The sequence below is a fragment of the Neofelis nebulosa genome, chromosome 13 (assembly GCF_028018385.1).
Source record: "Neofelis nebulosa isolate mNeoNeb1 chromosome 13, mNeoNeb1.pri, whole genome shotgun sequence".
NCBI classification, from domain to species: Eukaryota; Metazoa; Chordata; class Mammalia; order Carnivora; family Felidae; genus Neofelis; species Neofelis nebulosa.
In genome coordinates, this window is record NC_080794.1 from 89626803 (window position 1) to 89646802 (window position 20000).

Sequence of the window (20000 nt, forward strand, 5' to 3'; positions counted from 1 at the left end):
AAGTCCTCAGTCCCCAGGGAGGTAGGAGCCCTTCCCCCCCCCCCCCCCCCGGGGTCTGGCAGGCTTCCCAGAAGCCCTGTCCAGCCCCCAGCTGTGCTGGGGGTGGGGGTGGGGGGCATGAGCCAAGCTGGGCAGGGTGGAGGGGCAGGTCAGAGGCGGCTAGCCGCTCACCGGCAAGGGCCTCACGGGCACCTGGTCACCTGTGACACCGACACGAGCCGACGAAGCTGTGAGGTGCAGTATGGTCCTACCGGAGGGCAGGCGGGGAAGGTGGCCCGGGACACCCACAGAGGGCACCTGCTGGGACCTCCTCTCTGGGTTCACTCAGCCTCAAGCTCAGCATTCACGTCGGCCTGCCAAGGGCCACGTGGCCTTTCTGTTCGTGGGGGTGGCCGAGCCCGGCGGCTAATCCAGTGCAAAGCCATCCCCGGATCGAGGCTGGCAGCAAAGCCCTCTGGGTAGCAGCACGCGGGCCTGGGGAAAGGCTCATCCCGCTGGAGCGCACCCTCAGGAACAAAACCCCTCTGTGAACCGCTCTGCATTTGAAAAACATGCTTCCCCGGCTCCCAGGATTCTAACAGTGAGTATGTGCCATCCGTTGCTGGCATGTTCACAAATTAAAAAGGAGCCTAATGACATTGCTTATGTTCACGCTGAGCATTAAAAAGGTAACGTCTAAAAGGTTTTATCGTGTTAATAAAACTCAGAGGTGGTCAAGACTTGTGCGTGCACACAGGGACGGCATGTAAAGTAGTCAGTCACAACGTTATGACTTCATTTTTCATTTTGTGTTTTCAACTCTGCCTCGAAAACCAGAGATGGCTTCTAAAGAGAGAAAGAGACAAAATTATATCAAAGGAGGGGGAAAATTATAAGCTTGACTTATCTTTAATGTCATACATCAAAATGAAAATTCCTGTGATAGGCGGCGTGTGCACAGCAACACGGCGGCTTTTGTCTTTGTGGAACTGAAATGAAAAGTCCCCCAGATATTAATATGTGGACCTCATTTGTTAGCCTGCTAAGTCAGGGACTTATAACAAAAGCTTTGTAAACAAAAGATTAAACTGAATCGAGCTTTAGGAAATGAAAGGAAAACAAGAGTCAAGTAATCACAGATCAGTCTGGGGCTGCTTAGATTGAAATCAGCGCGGGCTACTGGAGCGGAAAATGTTTAATTGAACTATTTCATTACGCGGAAGTTTACGTCCCCCTCGCAGAATCCAAAATATTTGTATCAGAGAAGCCTTTCTCTTCCTCCTCTAGGTTCGCGGCGACGAGACAGAAGACTGGCGGCCGCGGGCCCCCTTCCCTCACCCCTTCGCCCACCTGGGACGGGCCGGGGCGGCCCCCCGCACCTGTCGGCCTCGCCGTGGCTGCGGGGCTCGGGGCGTCTGGAAGCCCCCCTTCCCAGGGCACCTGCTGCCCCCAAACCGGAACCGGCCCGGTGGCGGACCCGCCGCACGCAGGGCGCCACATGCTCTTTTACTAACCTTGGGTAACCTTTCGGGATCACCCGGATGTCTCGGGATCACTTTCTGCAACCTCTGAAAGCCGTAATCTATGGTTGGTTCATTAAGGGCTGTAACAGGACACAGAAATGTAGGTCAGGTTAATTACTTTTATGCCATCCATTACTCGTTTATTGCACGCTTACAAATAAATGTGTAATTCGCCTTCTCTGACGCTCTTGAAGGCAAGCGCCCCCGAACGCCAGCTCTGTCTTAAGGAATGGATTTCCCCCTTTCTTTCGCACATAAAGGCGATGATTATTTCCAATCTATAATTAGACGGGAAGAAAGTCCAAGGGTTCCTCGACACAGTGTAGAAACGGTGGCGCGGTCAGAAAGTTGCAAGTCTCGGGGCCACGTATAGCAATCCCCACTGTCATGATCACTGCCTGCATCACGCAGTGCCTTCCACACTGGCCAGGGATTTATGGGAAACTGGCAATTATGACATATGTCCAGCCATTGCTAGCTTCAGATTTATCCCTGTGGTCCTTTTCTGTCTAGCATATTGCCTGAGCACAAACTGGGCAGGAGGCACACTTATTCTTGCAAAGCTTTAATAATCTGTGAATGGCTGACTACAAACTGATGTAGAGCACTATCATTCCACCAGCCTCACGGAATTGCCGGCCACAAACAGTAATTAATCTTTTTATCCCTCAAATTGTAATTTTGACTATGAACTGTGCGCGGCCATAAATCAGCGGTACACGCGCTGTGTGTACAGTGCATGAATCACGGCCGGGACTCCGTCCGACTGCACACTCCGTGTTTAACAAGCTTTATAAGGAGCCATTGGGCTTTATTATGGCTCTGCCTGACTCCAACAAAAACTGAGCCCGGAGGCCCGGGGACGCGAGTTAAGATGAAAATACTTATTAGAGTGCATTACTTCTTGATGTAGATACCGTTTTCCGCGGAGTAACGCCACGGTGCATGGCACGACATAAATCAGGGGGTTTTCTGAGCCTAATAGGACCTGCCGCCATCTATTCATTACGTAGCCGCAATTTGGGCCATCACTCATTAGCACGTAATTTGATGATTAACACCACCCAACTCGGCGGGTCTGCACGGCGCGGGGAACACAAAGGCGCCCGGCTTCGAGGAACAAGGTTACGGGCTGCCTTTGAAAGCGCTCTCCGAAATGATCGGTCACCGTTTTCCTCGAGCGTCGGCACCCACGGTGGGTCTCGCGCACGTACGCTCGATGATACGCCCGTAAGCCGAGGGCCACAATATGATCTGACATCCCCTCATGCATCCCGGAGACAAAGGTCCACGCAGGAATGTGAAGTAAGACATTTTCTTGTTAATAAAGCATTGATCCGACGTATTGATTTTACATGACATGGCTTTTGCTGCGATTTTGCCCTCTTTTTTCTTTGCAAATAGTAAAGCTCCTCAGAACGCCTCCGCGTGTGTGACGCGGCCGTCCAACTCTCTGTGATGTAAATTCCGTATGTGTGAAACCACTTCATCATCAAACCATTAATCATCAGAAGCTGTCAGTGTTGACTGGGGGACAATCTGTCATATCTCTGCCTGCCCAGGACGAGGGTGTCCGGCAAAAGTTGTGGTGCGGCCGGCCGGGCGGCTGGGCCTCACCGAGCCACTCGGGCCAGAGAGGATTAGATGAAGTATTACGTTGCTTGATTAGGGAACAAAAAGGGTGGCCCACTGTGCATTTCTAACGTGTCCGGTGTCTCCTCTCTCCCAGCTAATCACCATGACTGTTTGACTTAATGAATCGGCCTGATGAAAGGTGATCAGAAAAGATAGATGGGCGGCCACTATTGATTTCATGCAAATGCCCCTGACAGGTGATGGACGCTTTAATGCAAGCTTTCAGAAGCTTTATGACTTGTAATAACCATACACTCTCATTCTGGGAGAGACATTTTCCAATGTTTCAGTTGAATTGATATTCTCCTTCTAGGACTGAAAATATTTTAACGCGGCATAAATACGAGGGTACCTTTCACCCCCCCCCCCCCACTTCAGCCCAGAGAGCGCTTACGTCCCAAGTGCGCTGCCAACAACGAGCTCGGCACTCCGCCGAATGTTCGGGAGATGACGTGTAACTGTGCCACGGGAGGTCCCCGCCACGCGGGACGCCACAGAGGGCAGGGGGTGGGGGCCGCCGATGCGGCCCGAGATGCCACCGGGCACCCCGGCTCCTGGAAGCCCAACGAATTCACGTGGAAGCATCAGAAAAGCCTGCCTTCGCCTTTAAACTGCAGGAGAAGGGACACGCGCTCTGGGTGCTGGGGGGGAGAGGGGGGAGGGGGGTACCCAATCCGCCTCGGTGCCCCCAAGGGCAGTGGCCAGCAGCGGGCCCGACCGGCGGCCTTCCGAGGGCTGAACCGCGCGGAGCCCGTCCCCGCGGCGCCTGGCGGGACCTCGCTGGCAAACCTGCCACGGGAGGAGAAAGCACAAGAGCGAAGGCACGCATCTAATAAATCCTCGGCGCGCCGAGTTTACAAGGCGAGGGCCCAGCCGAGCCAGGGCGAGGCTCTGGCACGTCCAGTCACAGAGCACCGAGCCAGGCCAATCAATACCACTTTCCTGTTTTAGAACTGGGTAATTATGAGGGGGAGAGATTGCCTGACCTTTCACCTGCACTGCATTACTTTGCTGATATTAAGATAAATTGCCTGATTTTGGGTAAACATATGCTGCAATTCAAACTGTCAGCACTGGTTTGCTCAGGGATAATTTGTATTGATCTCCCAGCTTCTTCCCAATTTTGCTTACTGACCTCGCGGATAATTAGAGAAGGAGCCTTGGGTGAGCTCGAGTCAGGGACGAAGAAGAAATATGAAGAAGAATAAAGCAAATTTGTTTTATGTTAATATTTGTAGGGTCCTCCTACCGCCCTCACATCTGTCAGCATCAGGAGAGCCGTAAATTAATGTACTTGGTTCCTGAGCAATTTATTCCAAGGAATTATTTAGCAGCATGCTTAGTCTCCGAACATGTGTCACTGGGTTAAATTAATTTAAACTCTGCCTTAAACACAACAAAAACAAATGTTATTTTCTGCTGAAGGGGAAAAAAACAAGACATTTCTCAAAACACATTATAAGCTTCCAACTTGCCGCGCGGATTCGCACATATCTGCAACCGAGAGGGTGAGTGTCATAATAAGCCGCCCCCCCCCCCCACCGAAGTAATTAGTGCCCATTATTTGTTCTGAATTCAAATCTTGCTAAGACGGGCCGCCGCGTATGAAAGGGATGGGTGTGTGCGCAAAATTATATCATTTAAGATATGTCAGATTATAAGGCTGTTGTATCAAAAGTCATAAAACAAATCTCCCTTGTGAAATATCTCTTTATTAACCGTGCCATAAGATATTAACATTCCTCATTTAGTGGAGGGCCTTTTATCTGTTTCAAATACATTATTCGTCCTTTTAGAGATAAACTGTATTAATATCCATTTGAGTAGGCTACCGCGGCCTAATGCATAGTAATTTTTGTTGGAGAGCTTTTATTTTAGAATAAGAAAATTACACAGCAATAAAACCTGAATGAATCAGAAGCGAGAATAGCCGGGAATCACATTCCATGCCAAATGGGGCGAGCCATCAGGCCGCCTGTGAAAAGCCAGATATCCGGCTATCACATGCAGGCCAGCATCCAGCGCGGGTCATACAAATAGAGGCTGACACGGCCACATAGAGTCAGTGATTCCTCCACACCGGAATAGCCTACAGCTCGGGACGGATACATATTTAAATATATTTGAGTGTACTGGAGTTAATCTCGTTACTTTACATGCATTAAAGTCATAACAGAAGAGGCATTCTAAATATTTAAGTCATGCCCGTGTACTGGGGGATTAATCATCGCGCAATTGATAAAATTTTAACGGTCTGTGATGTCAGTTCAAGTTGGGATTGCCGGAGCTAATGTGGCAGCAGAAAATGGCATCGGGCTCTGAGCTCCAGCTGTGGCCAGCGCAGCTCCCGTCGGCCCTGCTGCAATTAGAAACGTACCAATGGGCAAGCGTCCGTGGAGTTTTCTTTCTTGTGACATACATAGTTTTAGTTTTCATTCTGATGGCTTAAGCTTCTTTGTCAGCCAGCCCTGCCCTGAGGTCTGTGTTAATCTCTAGGACCCCAAAATGTGTATGATTATTTTACTAGGCTCCAATAGCAAAGTCCATTAAGGTATAAACCCAATTCAGTTAAGCAAGGGGGTGTGTCCGGGACCTCTGGGTTGACCACACACACACACACACAATTTCAGACTGGAAAACCTGTATGTTTGAGGCCAGTGAGTGTTTTTCTACAAAGAGCAACTCTCGGGGGGGTGGGCACCAAGCCACCAAACAAACTGTCTGAAGTCCGTCCCCGTTCACCTGACATTTATTAAGCAGCTACTACATGCCTGGGGCTTGGCCGTGGGAAACCTGCCCCCGAGGGCGCCCGGGAGCAGTGGGTGGCGACCCCTTGGTAGTGGTGAAGCTGCTGCTTGGGGCGGGGTGGCTGCCTGCCCAGGGCGCTGACGTCCCGTCCCCACACCCTGGCCCGGAGGCACCCTGCCTGCTCACAGGGACTGGACTGTGGCGGGAAGGAGGGGGTCTTGGTGACCCAGCTTTGCTGTGACGGCCACCTCCCGCCCACCCCCTGCCAGGGGGACCAGAAGGCCAGCCCAGCCATCGCAGTGCACCTAGACTCAAAGCACCCCGGACTGACTGCTCTTATGACCACACTCCTGCCTTTAAAACAGCGGCATTAAACGCACGGGGTGGGGGTGGGGGTGGGGGGATGGAGTGGTGGGGAGAACGCCGGCAGGTAGGAAACAAGCCACTTTTCCCATCTCCCCTCTCTGTTGTTTAAACGGGAGCCCGGCGAGCAAAGGAAGACACAAGAAGTTTTAGGTTTGGCACAAATCTTCCTCCTGCCTCCGACAGTAAAAACAGGAAGACATTCATTTGCTTCATTCCAGCTGCTGGTTGCAGCCATTATACGGGTTCTAGTTTCATTTCAATAATGATCATCTTCCTGTAACTTCCCAATCATGCATTTGTCATAATGCAGTAATTTTCGAGCTACAAACAGATCCTCATAATGAGGCAGTTTTTCACATTAGCAACATAACTACATAATAAGAACATCTGCAGTTCCTTTTCCGAGGGACAAGAACGCACTTCAATTAAGGCAATGGGGATTGTTAAATAAGATATAGTATATTTTACTAACAGGATACCCAGACCCTGCCCCAACAGACTGCGAGCCTTCAGTGTGCCTGAATGAACACAGGTTGTAATGTGTAAAAATTAAATAAAGTAAAATTAAATTGCTCAATACAAAGACATCCCTCTAGAGGGTGTTAGTGATTTCAGTGACAAAGTGCTATTTGCTGACAAGTAGTTTACACATTAACCAGCTGAATCCAAGGGGGAAAAATGCCAATAGCAATTATATCACCTTGAGGTTATTAAATGTCCCACTGATAAGTAACTAGGTGAACTTGACCAGGTGATAAACACTGCTGTGAGCAAATGATCGCACAGTGAAGAATGTTTCTCTGTCCTGCTGTTTCTCCAGATAGCTTTTCTCTCAAAAATGACTGTATAAAAAGTTGCATTAAAAACGTGTGGCCGCGGAGGACCACCCCGAACCTCAGCCCCCCCCCAGGTGCCGCCATCACTCCACCTCGAGACCGTCGCGCATGGTCTGCAGACGCCTGTTTCCTCTCCCCTTTTTGGGCTTTAAAATGATGCCAGCTCCTCTACTTCATCATCAACCGTCTCCTCCAAGCGCATTTCATCTATAAGAAATTCAGATGCTCGGGAAATTAAAATTTCAAAGATCTGCTGCAAAAAAAAATCAATGGGGCGAGATCAATGCTCATAGAAATTTCATGAACTTTGAACTGATCCGGGATGATGATGAGAGAGGCCTGGAGTTTCAGGCGGCTGACGGCTCCGCGTGCGGATGAAAAGCGGCCCGCGCGGCAGAGAGGAGGGCCACGGTTTAGATGGGTTTTCGCTTTCATATTTTGTCCGACAAAAAAATTAATTTTTAGTCTATTTCAGTAACAAGCAAAAATAGAGAAAAAAAAAAAAAGCCTGCCTTCCCGACAGGACGTGCGAGACCCCCACTTCTTAAGAGCACCTAATGCTTTGCACATTAACGCGGCCACGAAATGAAATCGGTTCCCTTTGCAGCCGATTGCAGGTGCAAATTAATATTGTAAAATGAAGATCAATACACGGACAGGGCCAAATCAATACTGGCTAAATTATTGCTGCATTTTCCTCCTCATTCAAGATGAGTTGTGTTTTCCTCTCAAAGTCAATACTTTGCAGCTTTTCTCATTAATTTCTCAATAAATTTGGCAATGAATTTCAATCACAGAACTCGGCAGGGTGAGCCAGGCACCGTGGCGTGCACGGAAACACAAAGGCCACGGCGGTTCTGCGTCACGCACCAGAGGCGTGGGCCCCAGGAGCCCCCACCCGGCCCGGCCCCCCGGGTGGGCACCTACAGGAAGGCCTCGGGTCACCCTTTGCGGACGCCGAGCGGCTGACCCCAGGCTGCCCTCACCCAACTGACCTGGCCCTTCCGGCCCACCCCTCCCCCCCCCCCCCCCGCCACGGGTCCCCGCCACCAGCAGGGGGATCAACCCCACCCCGGCCCGCCTCTGGTCCACGTGTGGCCGCCGCCACGGAAGCCCCTCCGACCCGCCAGCCGAAGGGTATTTTCCGAAAGCAAGACTTCCGAGGATGGGAAAAATGCCACGCTTGACTTCTAATTGGAAGTCAGGTGCCTCCCCGTTCGTATGGGGAATATTGTTCTGGTATTCACACACGCAGCCCAGCCCGGCCTGTGCACAGGGACCCGCGTCCATTCACCACCGCCTGGCAGCGGATGACAGCATTGTGATGTGACACCAAATGCAGAAAAGGGGACAGCTCATCTTCCTTGTTACCAAAATAATACCCTTGCTGACAACTACTGGATTGCATTCAAACAATTCTGTTTACATACCTCAAAGAATACACTGGATTACAGCTTTCACAGCCTGCCGAGCCCAGCCCGGCAGCTAAGGAAAGCTAAGGCACCTGCGTATCAGCCGCCCTCACTTCCTGGACGGCTCCGTCTCCAGGGACGGGGAGCCCGGAGACAGACTCCCCACGGTGGCGGCTCCGGGGTGGGCGAGGGGCCCTGGCCGTCCCGCAACCCCCGCGCCGCCCCACCAAGGCTGTCCCGACAGACGTGAGCTCCCTCTACGTATAAAGAGCCTCCAAACAAGAGGAGAGGCCGGCCACTGAAACCGCGCTCTGTGCACGAGAGGTCTCGCGCTAGCCGTCATCCTTTCCCCGAGAAAGAAAAGTCAAGTGTCCTGGTGTTGCTAAACCTCTTAGAGATGGTCTTTCAAGGAAAGGTCTTAAAACCCAAACAGGCAACATAACGCTCTGTGGAGAACCATCCCGGCAATGGATTTGCACACTCTAAACCAGCGTAAAATCTCTGTTCAGACAGAAGCTGAAGAATGAGCTCTGAAAGTAATACCCGCCCCCCCAACTCCCAAGGCTGGGGGTGTTCCTGCTGCGGAAAGACCCCCGCCCCCGTGCCGCCGAAGCCAGCCAGCCCCCCGCCCCACCCCCACCGCGGGCCCACACTCCCGGCCGTCCACTCACTCGCTCGGGGCCCGTCCTCCTCCCCGAGGGTGGGGCCGCCACCCTGTGTCACGGCACCTAACCTGCCCCACGCGAGGTGCACGGCAGCAGGAGGGGTCGCCACATTTTTGACGGGGGGGGGGGGGGGGGAGGCCAAGGTGAATGTGACACTATCCTCCGTCCACACAAACGTTTAGGTGAATGTGACACTGTCCCGTGTCCACCCCAAGGTTTCAGCACCTGCGATTACCCACGTGTCTGTGAGCTGGTGAACTGCACGGTACTCAGCCTTGCAGAGGAACGAAGATCTGACGTGGGCTACCGTGCGGCCGACGTGCCACCGAGTGAAAGACGCCAGTCACAGAGGGCCGCGTGCTGCGTGATTCCATTTACGTGAAACGTCAGGAGAGAGCAAGTGCACAGGAGGGGAGCTGGGGGCGCAGGGGGAGGCAAGGGACAGGAACGGGGAACGCCCAGGGACCGCTCACCGGTACAGCGTTCCTTTCCGTGCGGTGAAAGTGTTCCTGAATAAACAACGCTTGCACAACTCTGTCCACAGACTAAAACCTACGAAGTATACGCTTTGGGTGAATTTTATGCTACATGAATTCCATCTGCATAAAAAACTAGATTTCAAGTGAAGGTAGCATCTCTAATCTGGATTAGACTCTACACACCAGCTCTCCCTCCACCGAGGAAAACGCTCTTCCTGGTCGTTCCTGGTCGGAACGTCGTCTCGTGATAAGGGCGCTGCCGGCACTTCTGTAAAGAAGAGAGGTCTACCCAGGGGTGAAGGAGGCCGACCCCGGCTTTGGGGAAGGGGGGTTCACAGGGAAGGCCTCCCATTTACGGAGCGTAACGGCTTCCCAACGTCACTGCCCTTTGCAGTCTCCACTCAGGCGGCCCCCACTCCTGGTTTTCAAGCTGGGTGAGGAACAGGCATGTTCTAAGGCAGAGCCCTCGAGGCCATCACCAAGATTAACGTAAATGCTAGGATCCCCCAACCACAGTCCTTGCACACAGGACTCTGAGTTACGTGCTCACGTGAAATGGTTTTGCTTCCATACAAGATGTCCTAAAATCCCACAGCGTACTGGGATCAGAAGGCCCCTGTGGCCTCACGGGACCTCCCCGCCACCCCGCAGCCCTGCCTCTCACCCAGACTGGCTCGGAGTTCACGCTCGGTCCACACTCTTCTCCCTGCCTGGAAACTCCCCACCCCTGCTGCCCACGTCCAGGGCGGCCTCCCCAGCCACCCCGCACCACCTCCCTCCTAGGAGACCCCCGGTGCCTCGGCTGTCCCTTCCTCACAGAACTTAGCAACTTTTAGCACTGTTTTATTCACTTCTTTTCCATATCCTGTTCCGTTCCCATAAGACTGTGAGTCAGCAAGACTATAAACGGGGCTCATGCATCAGACATCGGCCGGGTGCAGCCCAGAACCCGGCATCACGGCTCCTTCCTCTGCTGAGGAACCCACCGCCGAGGGCTGCCTCACCCCGAGCACCCGTGAGACCCAGACCCCTCCTTCTCCGAATCGCCTGCAGGGCCCCGCTGAGTACCTGGTGCGGGTGGGCATCGGGCAAACCCTGAGTGTTTTCTGACACCAGGCTAAGTTCCAAATCGCGTGGACAGGGAGCTTCACTATCGCGTCCTTCCACACCCTGCTCGTCTTTAACGTCGTTCCTGGTAATCGTGTGTTCCAAGGGCAGAGGACAGGTGCCGTGAGCCTCTGCAGAACTCCGGGCCGTGAGGGGCGGGGGCGCATGGGTGACGGGGGTGCAGGGCCCCAAGCACCCCAGCTGTTCTCCACGGCACCCTGACGAAGCTCCAGCGACCTGGGGTGCTGTCGTGGGGGCTGTGACAGTAGAACGTCAGCATGAGCCCCCCCCCCCCCGCCCCAGGCAGGGAGCCGTGGGACACTGCACCGCCACACCTCGTTTTCGTGGTATTTAAACAAGTCGACTCTGAAACGACCTCTGAATTTACAGGCTTTAGCCCAGGAACGTGCTGCCGTCCAATGCCAGGTACGTGGTAAAGCCACGTCACGTAGCTCCTACACCCACAAAACCGCTGTAGTGGCTGCAATCCCTTGACCTGGGGCTTGTCCACCAGCCCAGCACCGAGGGGCCTAAAACTTTACATGGGATGTTTCTGTACCGGGGAGGGTTCGTTAGGAAAAGCACCAGTTGGTCTCCAACACCAGGGATGGACTGACTTTTTGTGGGAAAGCCTGTGGCTGCCAGCCAGTGCCGGGCACCCAGATCCACAAGACTGGAGAGGGGTCCGACCCTGCAGGCCCCCAGCCCCCCACCCTCCATCCAGTGTCCCTGAGGCTGCGATGAGGAGGGCGGAGGGGCATCAGGCAAGGGCCTTCTCCTCGGAGAATAAGGCGTGACAAGACAGAGAAGGAATCTGGCAGAATCCCCCGCATCTGGCCACCTCGGGGTCCTGACCTAGGTCCTCAAGGGTCATCCGACGCTCAGAGCGGGAGAGGACCCCGGCCCTGGGACCCACGCTCGGCAGCAGGGTTTCCGTGAGTGGGAGAGGTGAGGCAGGCCCGCCGCACAAGGGCAGGGAAGGGGGAGTCTGCACAGGAGGAGGGACAGACAGACCCACCGCCAGGCTGCACCTTAAAGAAACTCCCTCTAAAGATGATTTACACCAATGCTTAGCACAATCTGCAGCGGCCAACTGTCTCCACGGGAGTTTCTGTATTTAAAGTTTAACACGGTCTGTAATGAGCCTTCCAGAGCATACGTGCAACACCACATACACTCAGGTCCCTGGTGGGGCCAACTTACTCCGTATGCTCGTTAAGAGTATTTGAAACTTCTATTTTTTTGCGGGGGGGGGGGGGGCAGCAAATCGTCCGCGTCACTAATAGCTTTCCACTTTGTTCTTCTTTTATTGAAAAACCATTCTAAGAAAAGAATCACTCATTTTGCATTTTCTACAATGAATCAGAAAGGCCCAACTGATCTGAATGATCATTTCTTACAAGTACTTTTTCTCAGGCTGAGCTTTTGGGATCCAAGTCAACACGGAACAAGTGTGTACGGACAGGTGCACAGACCTTCCCCAAACAAAGCCCAGGCCGCCCCGGAGCTCGCAGGGGCGTCCCCGTCCCAGCCTGTGCGGCATGCCACAGTGGACCGCACTCGCTGTCCACGTCGAGGCTGGGCCCTGCACCGTGCCCCGCGTCCAGCCAAACGGACCCGGCGGGAGGAGCCCGTGGCATCCCTGCCGGGGCTCGGCGACACGTAGTCCTGGCTTCTGTTCCTCCAGGATCACAGAGACACCTGACCTAGTCCCCTTCTTTAGCGCTGAAAGCACCACACGCTTCCGTCTAAGGTTCTCCATCGAAAGGTTGTTCCGACGCCTCCCTTGGTCTCCATCGCCGGACTCGTAGATTTTCGCCAGGGTGAGTTGCGGGATTTTATTTGCACATTTGTTATCTCTGCTTTGCTGTGCACTTCAGCTGACTGTATTTCACGTTGTGCTTTCGAATGGGGGGGGGTTCACCCGTTCCCCACCCCCGTGCCCTTTCCAAGCTGTTCTCGGAAACGCACGAGGCATCCGTGCCAACCAGAGGTTCGGAACAGACCCCCCGCACGTGAGCCCATCCCCTTCCGTGACTCTCCCCGTGGCCCCCCGGGTGGGCAGGGAAGCCAGGGAGCCTACCCGTGCCGGGGACTCAGCGGGCAGAGGGCCAGGCCCCCTCCTCCGCCCGTCCACGTCTCGACGACCACCGAGTGAAACCCGGATGACCCTTTTGTCCTTTGGGGAAGATAAATGGCTGTGTCCTCTCGGCTACATTTTGTCAGGTTTGGTGCCGGAGAGTCAATACCTTCACCTTGACATGGAAACTTCGTGATTTATCAGTTGTTTCTCCTCCTGGGTTAGCGCGGCCCCGGGAAGCGCGGCCAATCGGGGCGCAGGGAGCGGACTTTGGTCACAGCCACTTGGAAAACAACCACAGCCCCTCTGATGACAGACAAATGTGTCTTGTTAGCAACTGCCCAAAAGCGCTTGACTTGTACTAATAACAAAAAGGCCATGCTGGTCACCGTGGGTCCAAAGACGAAGCACCCTGTCACCAGCCTGGTTGGGAAATTAGCAAATAATGTTCTTTTCCTTGATAAATGGGTGACAGCTCCCTCTCACCAATCATTTTTAACATTTTGATGCATGCCTACGATCCCACTGGAGGAGCAGAAAAGTTTACTGGCCCTCAATTTTCAGATGATGAATGGAAGTCTCTAAATGTGCGATTTCTGTATGAGGTATAGTTCATTTTAAGCAATTCTAGTAAATGGGTGTCACTGATTAGGACAAATAGTCTACTTGTGCAATAGCACAAGCAGTGTGTCTCATTCTCTGGGCCTCCTTCGAGACAGGAGGCAAGGGGACAGCGGTGACCCCGGGAGCCCTCCCAGCGCCAGGCCTGAGACGGGCATGTTGTGGATGTCCACACCGCCAGGGCCCAGGCAGCATGCCGGCAGGTTCACTGATGTCCACCTGGCCTCATGCTGAACCGCACAGTGCAGAGGGCACCAGGTGGGTGCCCTCCCTTCCCCCCGGGCCCCGAGGAGTCCTGCCAATGACCCCAAAGACGACCAGCCAGCCCCAGACACACACCGTCCCAGTCAGAGGGCAAAACTCTGCCCTCTAGGGGCGCCTGGGGGGGCTCAGTCGGCCGAGCGTCCAGCCTCAGCTCAGGTCATGATCTCGCGGTTTGTGAGTTCGAGCCCCGCCTGTCGGGCTCTGTGCCGGCAGCTCGGAGCCTGGAGCCTGGAGCCTGGAGCCTGGAGCCTGCTTCGGATTCTGTGTCTCCCTCTCTGCCCGTCCCCCACTCACACTCTGTCTCTGTCTCTCTCAGAAATAAACATTAAAAAGAAATCCGCCCTCTACCGCCAGTATGCAAACAAATGACAAGAGCCCGGGCTCTTGAGCCCAGCTGCGTTGGGACAAGAAATGGCGGTGGGTGCAGGAGCTGTGCGCGAGGCAGACAGCTATCCCGGCCCTCCGACTCCGGACAGGCCTGGACACGGCCTGAGCTGAAAACACAGGCCCCACATCACAAACCTCACAGAAAAGCCAAGGCGTCTACCTGCCAGGGACCCTCCGACCGCCGGGTAGGAGCCGTGAACCCCGTCGTGGCCAACAGAGAGGAGCAGACAGGGAACAGCCAAGAGCCACGGGGCCTCACTGGCCACAGCAGACGGTTCCATGGCTGGAAGCTTCCCCAAACTCCAGGGCCCGTAATTACAATATTTGTTTCTCCACCAGGTCCACACATGTGGTTAAATATTTGTCACTGAAATAATCAGGTGGCTTCCATTGACGAGAAGCCATCAGCATCCAGTTTAGCACACTGAAAACAGTATGACGGGGGAGGGGGGGAACTAGGAATCATTTGTGCTGTGGGGACAAGTAATCTGTCTGAAGAGCGCCGGCCGGGGGGACGGCTGGTTGGGGCTGCCTGTGGTCGAAGGGCACTATTGACTCTACAGCGTGTCACCGTGCTGTTGACAGAATCACATCTGAATGCACACAAAAGATCTTTAAACCACTTCAGAAACATGAGTGCCTTTCAAGGGGTGACAGGAGGTGGGGGGTAAACGGTGGAAGTCTGCCGGAGGCCACAGAAGGCCCTGGGCGCAGAAACAGTCACCCCATAGGGCCAGGACAACACCTGAGGACAGGGCGGTCCCCGCCTTGACACGTCCCCCGATTAAGGCACAACCTGACTTCAAACAAACGACAACATAAACACTGTATCGGAAAGAACACAAACTGTTAGCAATTACTGGCTGAGTAATGATTTCACAAGCCGGAAACTGAATGCACATCTTTGTGCAGAAAATAATCGTTTTCATGTCCCCACCAAGTAAACGCACTGCAGACCTGAGCCTGGCCCACGCGTGCAGCGCTCCGGCTCCTGCCGCGGCCACTCTGGACATGCCGTTAACTGCCAGGACCTTGATCCGTAACTGGCTTTGGCCTGTGGCACACAATATGTCGTCTCCCGGTAATTTGTGATAATTTCTGTAATTGAGCAAAAGAAATCTCTAAAATGAAGGTGGGTCAGCCAAGCATTCAGGCGCAGGACGTCAACCCTAAGAGCCCCCCCACCCCCACCCCGGGACACCCGCGGGACGACGCTTGAAGGGGAGCCGCGACGGACCAGCTTCGGTGTGTCTGTGCCCCAGGAAACAGTTTCGCCACGTGGACGCTTCACGGCAACAGCGACAGTCACATTCGTGCAAGAACGCCTCACACGCGGAAACGTGTCTGTGAAACGAGTTTTCGTTCTAACGTAATTTCAATTAGAAGCGTACAAATCCCAATTTGTCTCAATCAAGTAACGCGGCAATGCCTACATCCTAATTGAAAAATAATTTCTTACTGCTCTTAACAACTCGATGTGTTTCTCCTGGCGAAGTTATGAATGTGAAACCGTTTGGTCCGCCCATACCAGGAGTTTCTCAGGTAGGCTACCCTAGGACTAGTTTAATTACTATTAAACAAGCAAAGGACACGCTATCAGACAAATATTAAAACAAGCATTGCGCTCACTTATTAATTTGCACGATTCACTTTTAAATGCAGCAAATATCTCATTAATTTAATTTTAGGTGCCTACCCGTTTATATTGCATTTTACAGTCTAAGAGGCAATTTACTATTAACTGGCAATTACATACAGAGTGATTGTTAATTCTGCTCCTAAGTGCTAGCCGCTTGAAAATTGTTCTCTCTCTCTCATTTTTGACCTTCTTACAACAGGGGTGAGACGCACTGGGATTACAAAGGACCCGTGTGGAGGAGCCGGACAGGTCACTTGTGACTCCTTCTTTTAATTCACCATGCTAATCAACTGAACTGCCACTACCTCCCAAGGTAATTCGGCCTTGATAGTGGTTCAAAGCAGCAGGCCAGAGGGCCCGGAAGGACGGACGGATGGACGGGCCCGGGGCGGGGGCAGCAGAGAGCACCCACACCCACTCCGGGTTGACTGATCGGGTCTGGTTCTGAAAAAATCTGGTGTTTCTCAGATCACTGTAAACAGATCATTTAGGCCTTTTGCGTCTGGCGGGCGGGGCCCCTCCTCCTCGGGCAGGTTCATTATCCCCGGGGCCTGGCTGCCTCGGCCGGGAAGGTTCACCGTGAGGGTGTCCCGGCAGCCTCCGGGACTGATAGGAGCCAGATGCCCAGGGGACGGCGCCCTCCCTGCAGGGGCTGCGCGCCCGTGTCCCGACGTCCAGAAGGGCTGGCTCGATTTTCAGGGGGGAGAGTGCAATTCCCAGTGATTACTTCATTGTCCCCATCAATTTCAGGGCAATGCAAATCAGACAGAAGCTTCCAGGTCAGACAGGTTATGACCCCACCTTTCCTCTGCTCCCTGAGAGTGTACGGGGCCCCGTATCCCTTACACAGCGTTTGAAATGTATATTCCCGTTAATGATTGAGGCTGGGGGTGGGGGTGGGGGGCAATAGATTAGCCTCCCGCTCGGAAAGCCTGAGCTCACTGAATGGCCTCATTGAAACGCCCATTCGTGGGAGAACTCCGCATGGGCAGAGGGGACCCTGAACCCGTGGCCCTAGAAGCCCAGTCAGCGTGGGGGTGGGGGACACGACGTCCACCCCGCAGAAATGGAAGACGGCACCAGGGGAAGCGGGTGGCAGCCGGCACTCTTGGGGGATAACCCTGGAGCAGCCCAGACCCGGGAGAGGAAGCCAAGGAAGGTGTTGTGCACCGAGAGCCACCCCGGCACCCAGCCAGCCCCCCCACCCGGGCAATACTGCCCCTAGGGGCCCTGCACACGTGACCCCTGCTGGCCAGTGACAGGCGGCCCCACCCCCACACAGTTTCTCATTTTCCTGTGCTGGTCTCCAAAGCTCAGCCCGGCCCCTCCTGCAGCCAGAGAGCAGAACTGGACCTTTCTGCCATCACGTCCTTCTCACAATGCCACTGACCCGCCCCCACCCCCACCCGCACCCCACCCAATCCTGCAGATGCGAAGGTCTGATCTATGACAGCAGCCCCTGAAGGCACCGCTGAGGCCTCGAACCAGGATGATGGGCAGAATAACTGCTGTGGGAGAGCCCGTCCTCCGTGTCTGTGCAGATGGGCAGGTCGGGCTGGCCGCATTCGGACACGCTCACGGCAGGGCCTTCCACCAGCCAGGACGCCCATGTCACGTGGCAGACGTGTGAGCCCACACACAACACGGCTGGTGAGGAGACAGGAAATGTCTCCTCCTTGGACGAGCCGAGGCCCCTGACGGCGGTCACCCTAACCATCCACAGAAGGTGCCGCCTGTGAGAGCCCACCTGGGGCAGACGTGGCCCCTAAGTTCTCCCTGACCTACACAAAACCCAAGGGGGCAGGCCGGCGAGAGAGTGGGACTCAGAGGGGTCAGGAGGCACCGGGCCCAGGACCTCCGGCCAACACCAGGCAGAGGGGAGCTTGCAGAGCGTCAAGTTCACAGGCCAGAGACGTGCGGCGCCCGTGAGCTGTGAACACGGAGGGGCACAGAGGCCCCACTGGGTACAGGACAGAACTCTGGCCACACCGCCCAGGGACCTGGCACCTGGCTGGACCCACCACCCAGCACTCGTCGGAGACGCGTGGACACTCCCAAGATGCCCCACGTTGCATAACCCCATTTTGCATGAGACACACGGGGGGGCCTCACAGACTCGAGGAGCTGACCCTCTCAGCGTCTGGATCTTCCCAGGGAGCCAAAAGCGCCCAGACCCCAGCAGAGGGCCCAGGATGCGCACCCATAGCTTTTCGCTACGTCCACTTCCCCCTTGTTCCTTGGCAGTTCTGGGCTCCTGGGAGTGTGTGCTGGTCCCATAGGAGGAACAGCCCTTAGCGTGGACACCTCCTCTCCCACCTTGACCGTGTGGCAGGGCACTGGGACAGACAACAGAGGAGGAAACGCCCCCCGATCGAGGACCCCAGGTATCGCTGGCGGCCAAGCTGTTAAGGGTCTGGACGCCTCTGGGGACGACAGTCATGGCTCTGAGAGGACCCAAGTCAGGCCCACCCCTGAGGTGATGTCGGGCCTATGGGAAGCGGTGCTGGAAGAATCTTCAGTTTTCGTCCCACACCCATTCAACCCTTCCTACAAGGGGGAGTGCGTGAGTAAGCTCTCCTTCCTCTTCACACCCCTACGCGGACAGCGTCCCTCCACCCACCCCCCGCCTGGTGGACAGAGAGGCCCACATCCCAGAGGAAGGGAGGCCACACCCGCTCTGGGGCATCCTGCAGCCAGTGACGGCGTGTTGTCAAGCCCGCGCCCAGCCCAGGCTCCCGGCACGGACCCCCCGGCCCCCTCACCACGCCACCACATCAAGGCCACGGTAGGAATAGAACAAGCGCCCATCTCTGCCGCCCCACGGGGTTTCGGCAGGTGCTGCCCAGCGGTACAAACCCTTCTCAAACGTTACAACTTTTGCAGTTGGCTAGGAGGCCATCAAAACGCAAAGACACCTTGAGTTTATTTATGGCGTTTGTCAAGAGCAACCTCGGACACACGGTGTTAACTGAGCACCTGTGTGGGCAGAGCGTCGTATAAAACAACTCCGCGTAATCTCAGGGGCGACCCTGTCTGGTGACACAAGTTTGAGACCCTCCCAGAAAGAGGATCACAGCATAGGGCCTGGAGCAGACACCTGGCTTACCCCCGTTTACGGCGTGTGCGGCCTCGGGCACGTGACACGTGTGTAATCTCGGAGTCCCAACTTGTGCAAGTGAGCGGCAACGTCACCAGCAGCCACGCGGAGTGACGGCGCGGGCACACGGGTAGCCGCCCGATGCGGGCTGGAAGTGACTTGTCGCTGACGAGGCCACCGCTTTGCTTTACGGGCCGGAAGGCCAAGGTGCACGGATGTGGGGAGGGGCCCGGACCACACGGCCCGAGGGGGCTGCACCCGTCCACAGCTTCGCCAACTCAGACGAGGATGCGGAAACCGTGCGCCCGACTGGACCAGCCCTTGGGCCCGGGGGACTTCGCCTGTGCTCACAGGGGACCCGCCTGTGCAGGCCCAAGGGGCCCTCTCCCAGCCTGTCACGGGGAGGAGACATCCGAAGTCGGAAACGTGAACTCACCGGTGTAGACAAACCGCCCAGGAGCACCTTTACAGAACTGCTTGGATTTGTAGGACAGGGTCACTTCAACGACTCCAGGAATGTGCCGCGGTGGGGTCTGCACGCGGATGGCATGGGGGGTGATGAGCTACAAGAACCACAGAGTGAACAGGCTTTCAGAGGCGCTGGCCGGGTGGGCGGAATTACCAAAACGAGCACAAATTGGACCATCGTCCCGGAATGTCCCGGCATGCTCTCTCCTCGCTGTCACCCAGACACTGGGGATCTGCCGTGTTCTTTAAGAAAAATATCTGCAAACGATCCCGGGTTTTACTTTGCAGGAAAGGCCACAGGGCATCATTCATATGAAAATTGCCACCATATGTCTCCCTAAACCCGCTTCTGGTAATTCTAGCACTAATTGTCACAGGGCGCTGAGGGGCCTCCTACGGCAGGTTTGAAACCCCAGGGTTGGGGGGCTCCGCGCCCACCCACCGGAGGAGCCCCTGCCACAGGTGAGCCGTTTGGGACAGGGTGCCCGGGGTCGGCGCCCCACGGACAGCTCGCCAGGCCGCTCGGGGGAGAGGCTCCCAGGCTTACCTCGCTCCACACCAACATGGTTCCGAACACGACTTGCAGGCCGTCGAAGAAATTGTCTCCGATTATGATCACGGTGGCTCCCCCCGTGGTCCAGCCTTCACTGGGGCTGATGGCCTTGATGCACGGAGTGGCTGCTCGCACAAGACA

At 55.0% G+C, this 20000-nt stretch overlaps 1 protein-coding gene and 1 long non-coding RNA gene across 12 annotated transcripts in view; one reads left to right on the top strand and one right to left on the bottom strand.

Moving 5' to 3' along the window:
* The window catches only part of EBF3 (EBF transcription factor 3), a 126272-nt gene that overhangs the window by 10326 nt on the left and 95946 nt on the right, over positions 1-20000 (bottom strand). For all 11 annotated transcript variants that reach the window (XM_058698142.1, XM_058698151.1, XM_058698152.1 and 8 more), the window contains 3 exons: positions 19854-19984; positions 19275-19401; positions 1494-1582 (listed from right to left, as the gene is read on the bottom strand). In XM_058698142.1, coding sequence (XP_058554125.1) covers positions 1494-1582; positions 19275-19401; positions 19854-19984 — 347 coding nt within the window. The remainder of the gene's footprint in view (positions 1-1493; positions 1583-19274; positions 19402-19853; positions 19985-20000) is intronic.
* LOC131493578 (uncharacterized) lies at positions 283-1685 on the top strand. Its single transcript, XR_009252759.1, has 2 exons — positions 283-580; positions 1267-1685. It is a non-coding gene; the product is annotated as an uncharacterized LOC131493578 (long non-coding RNA).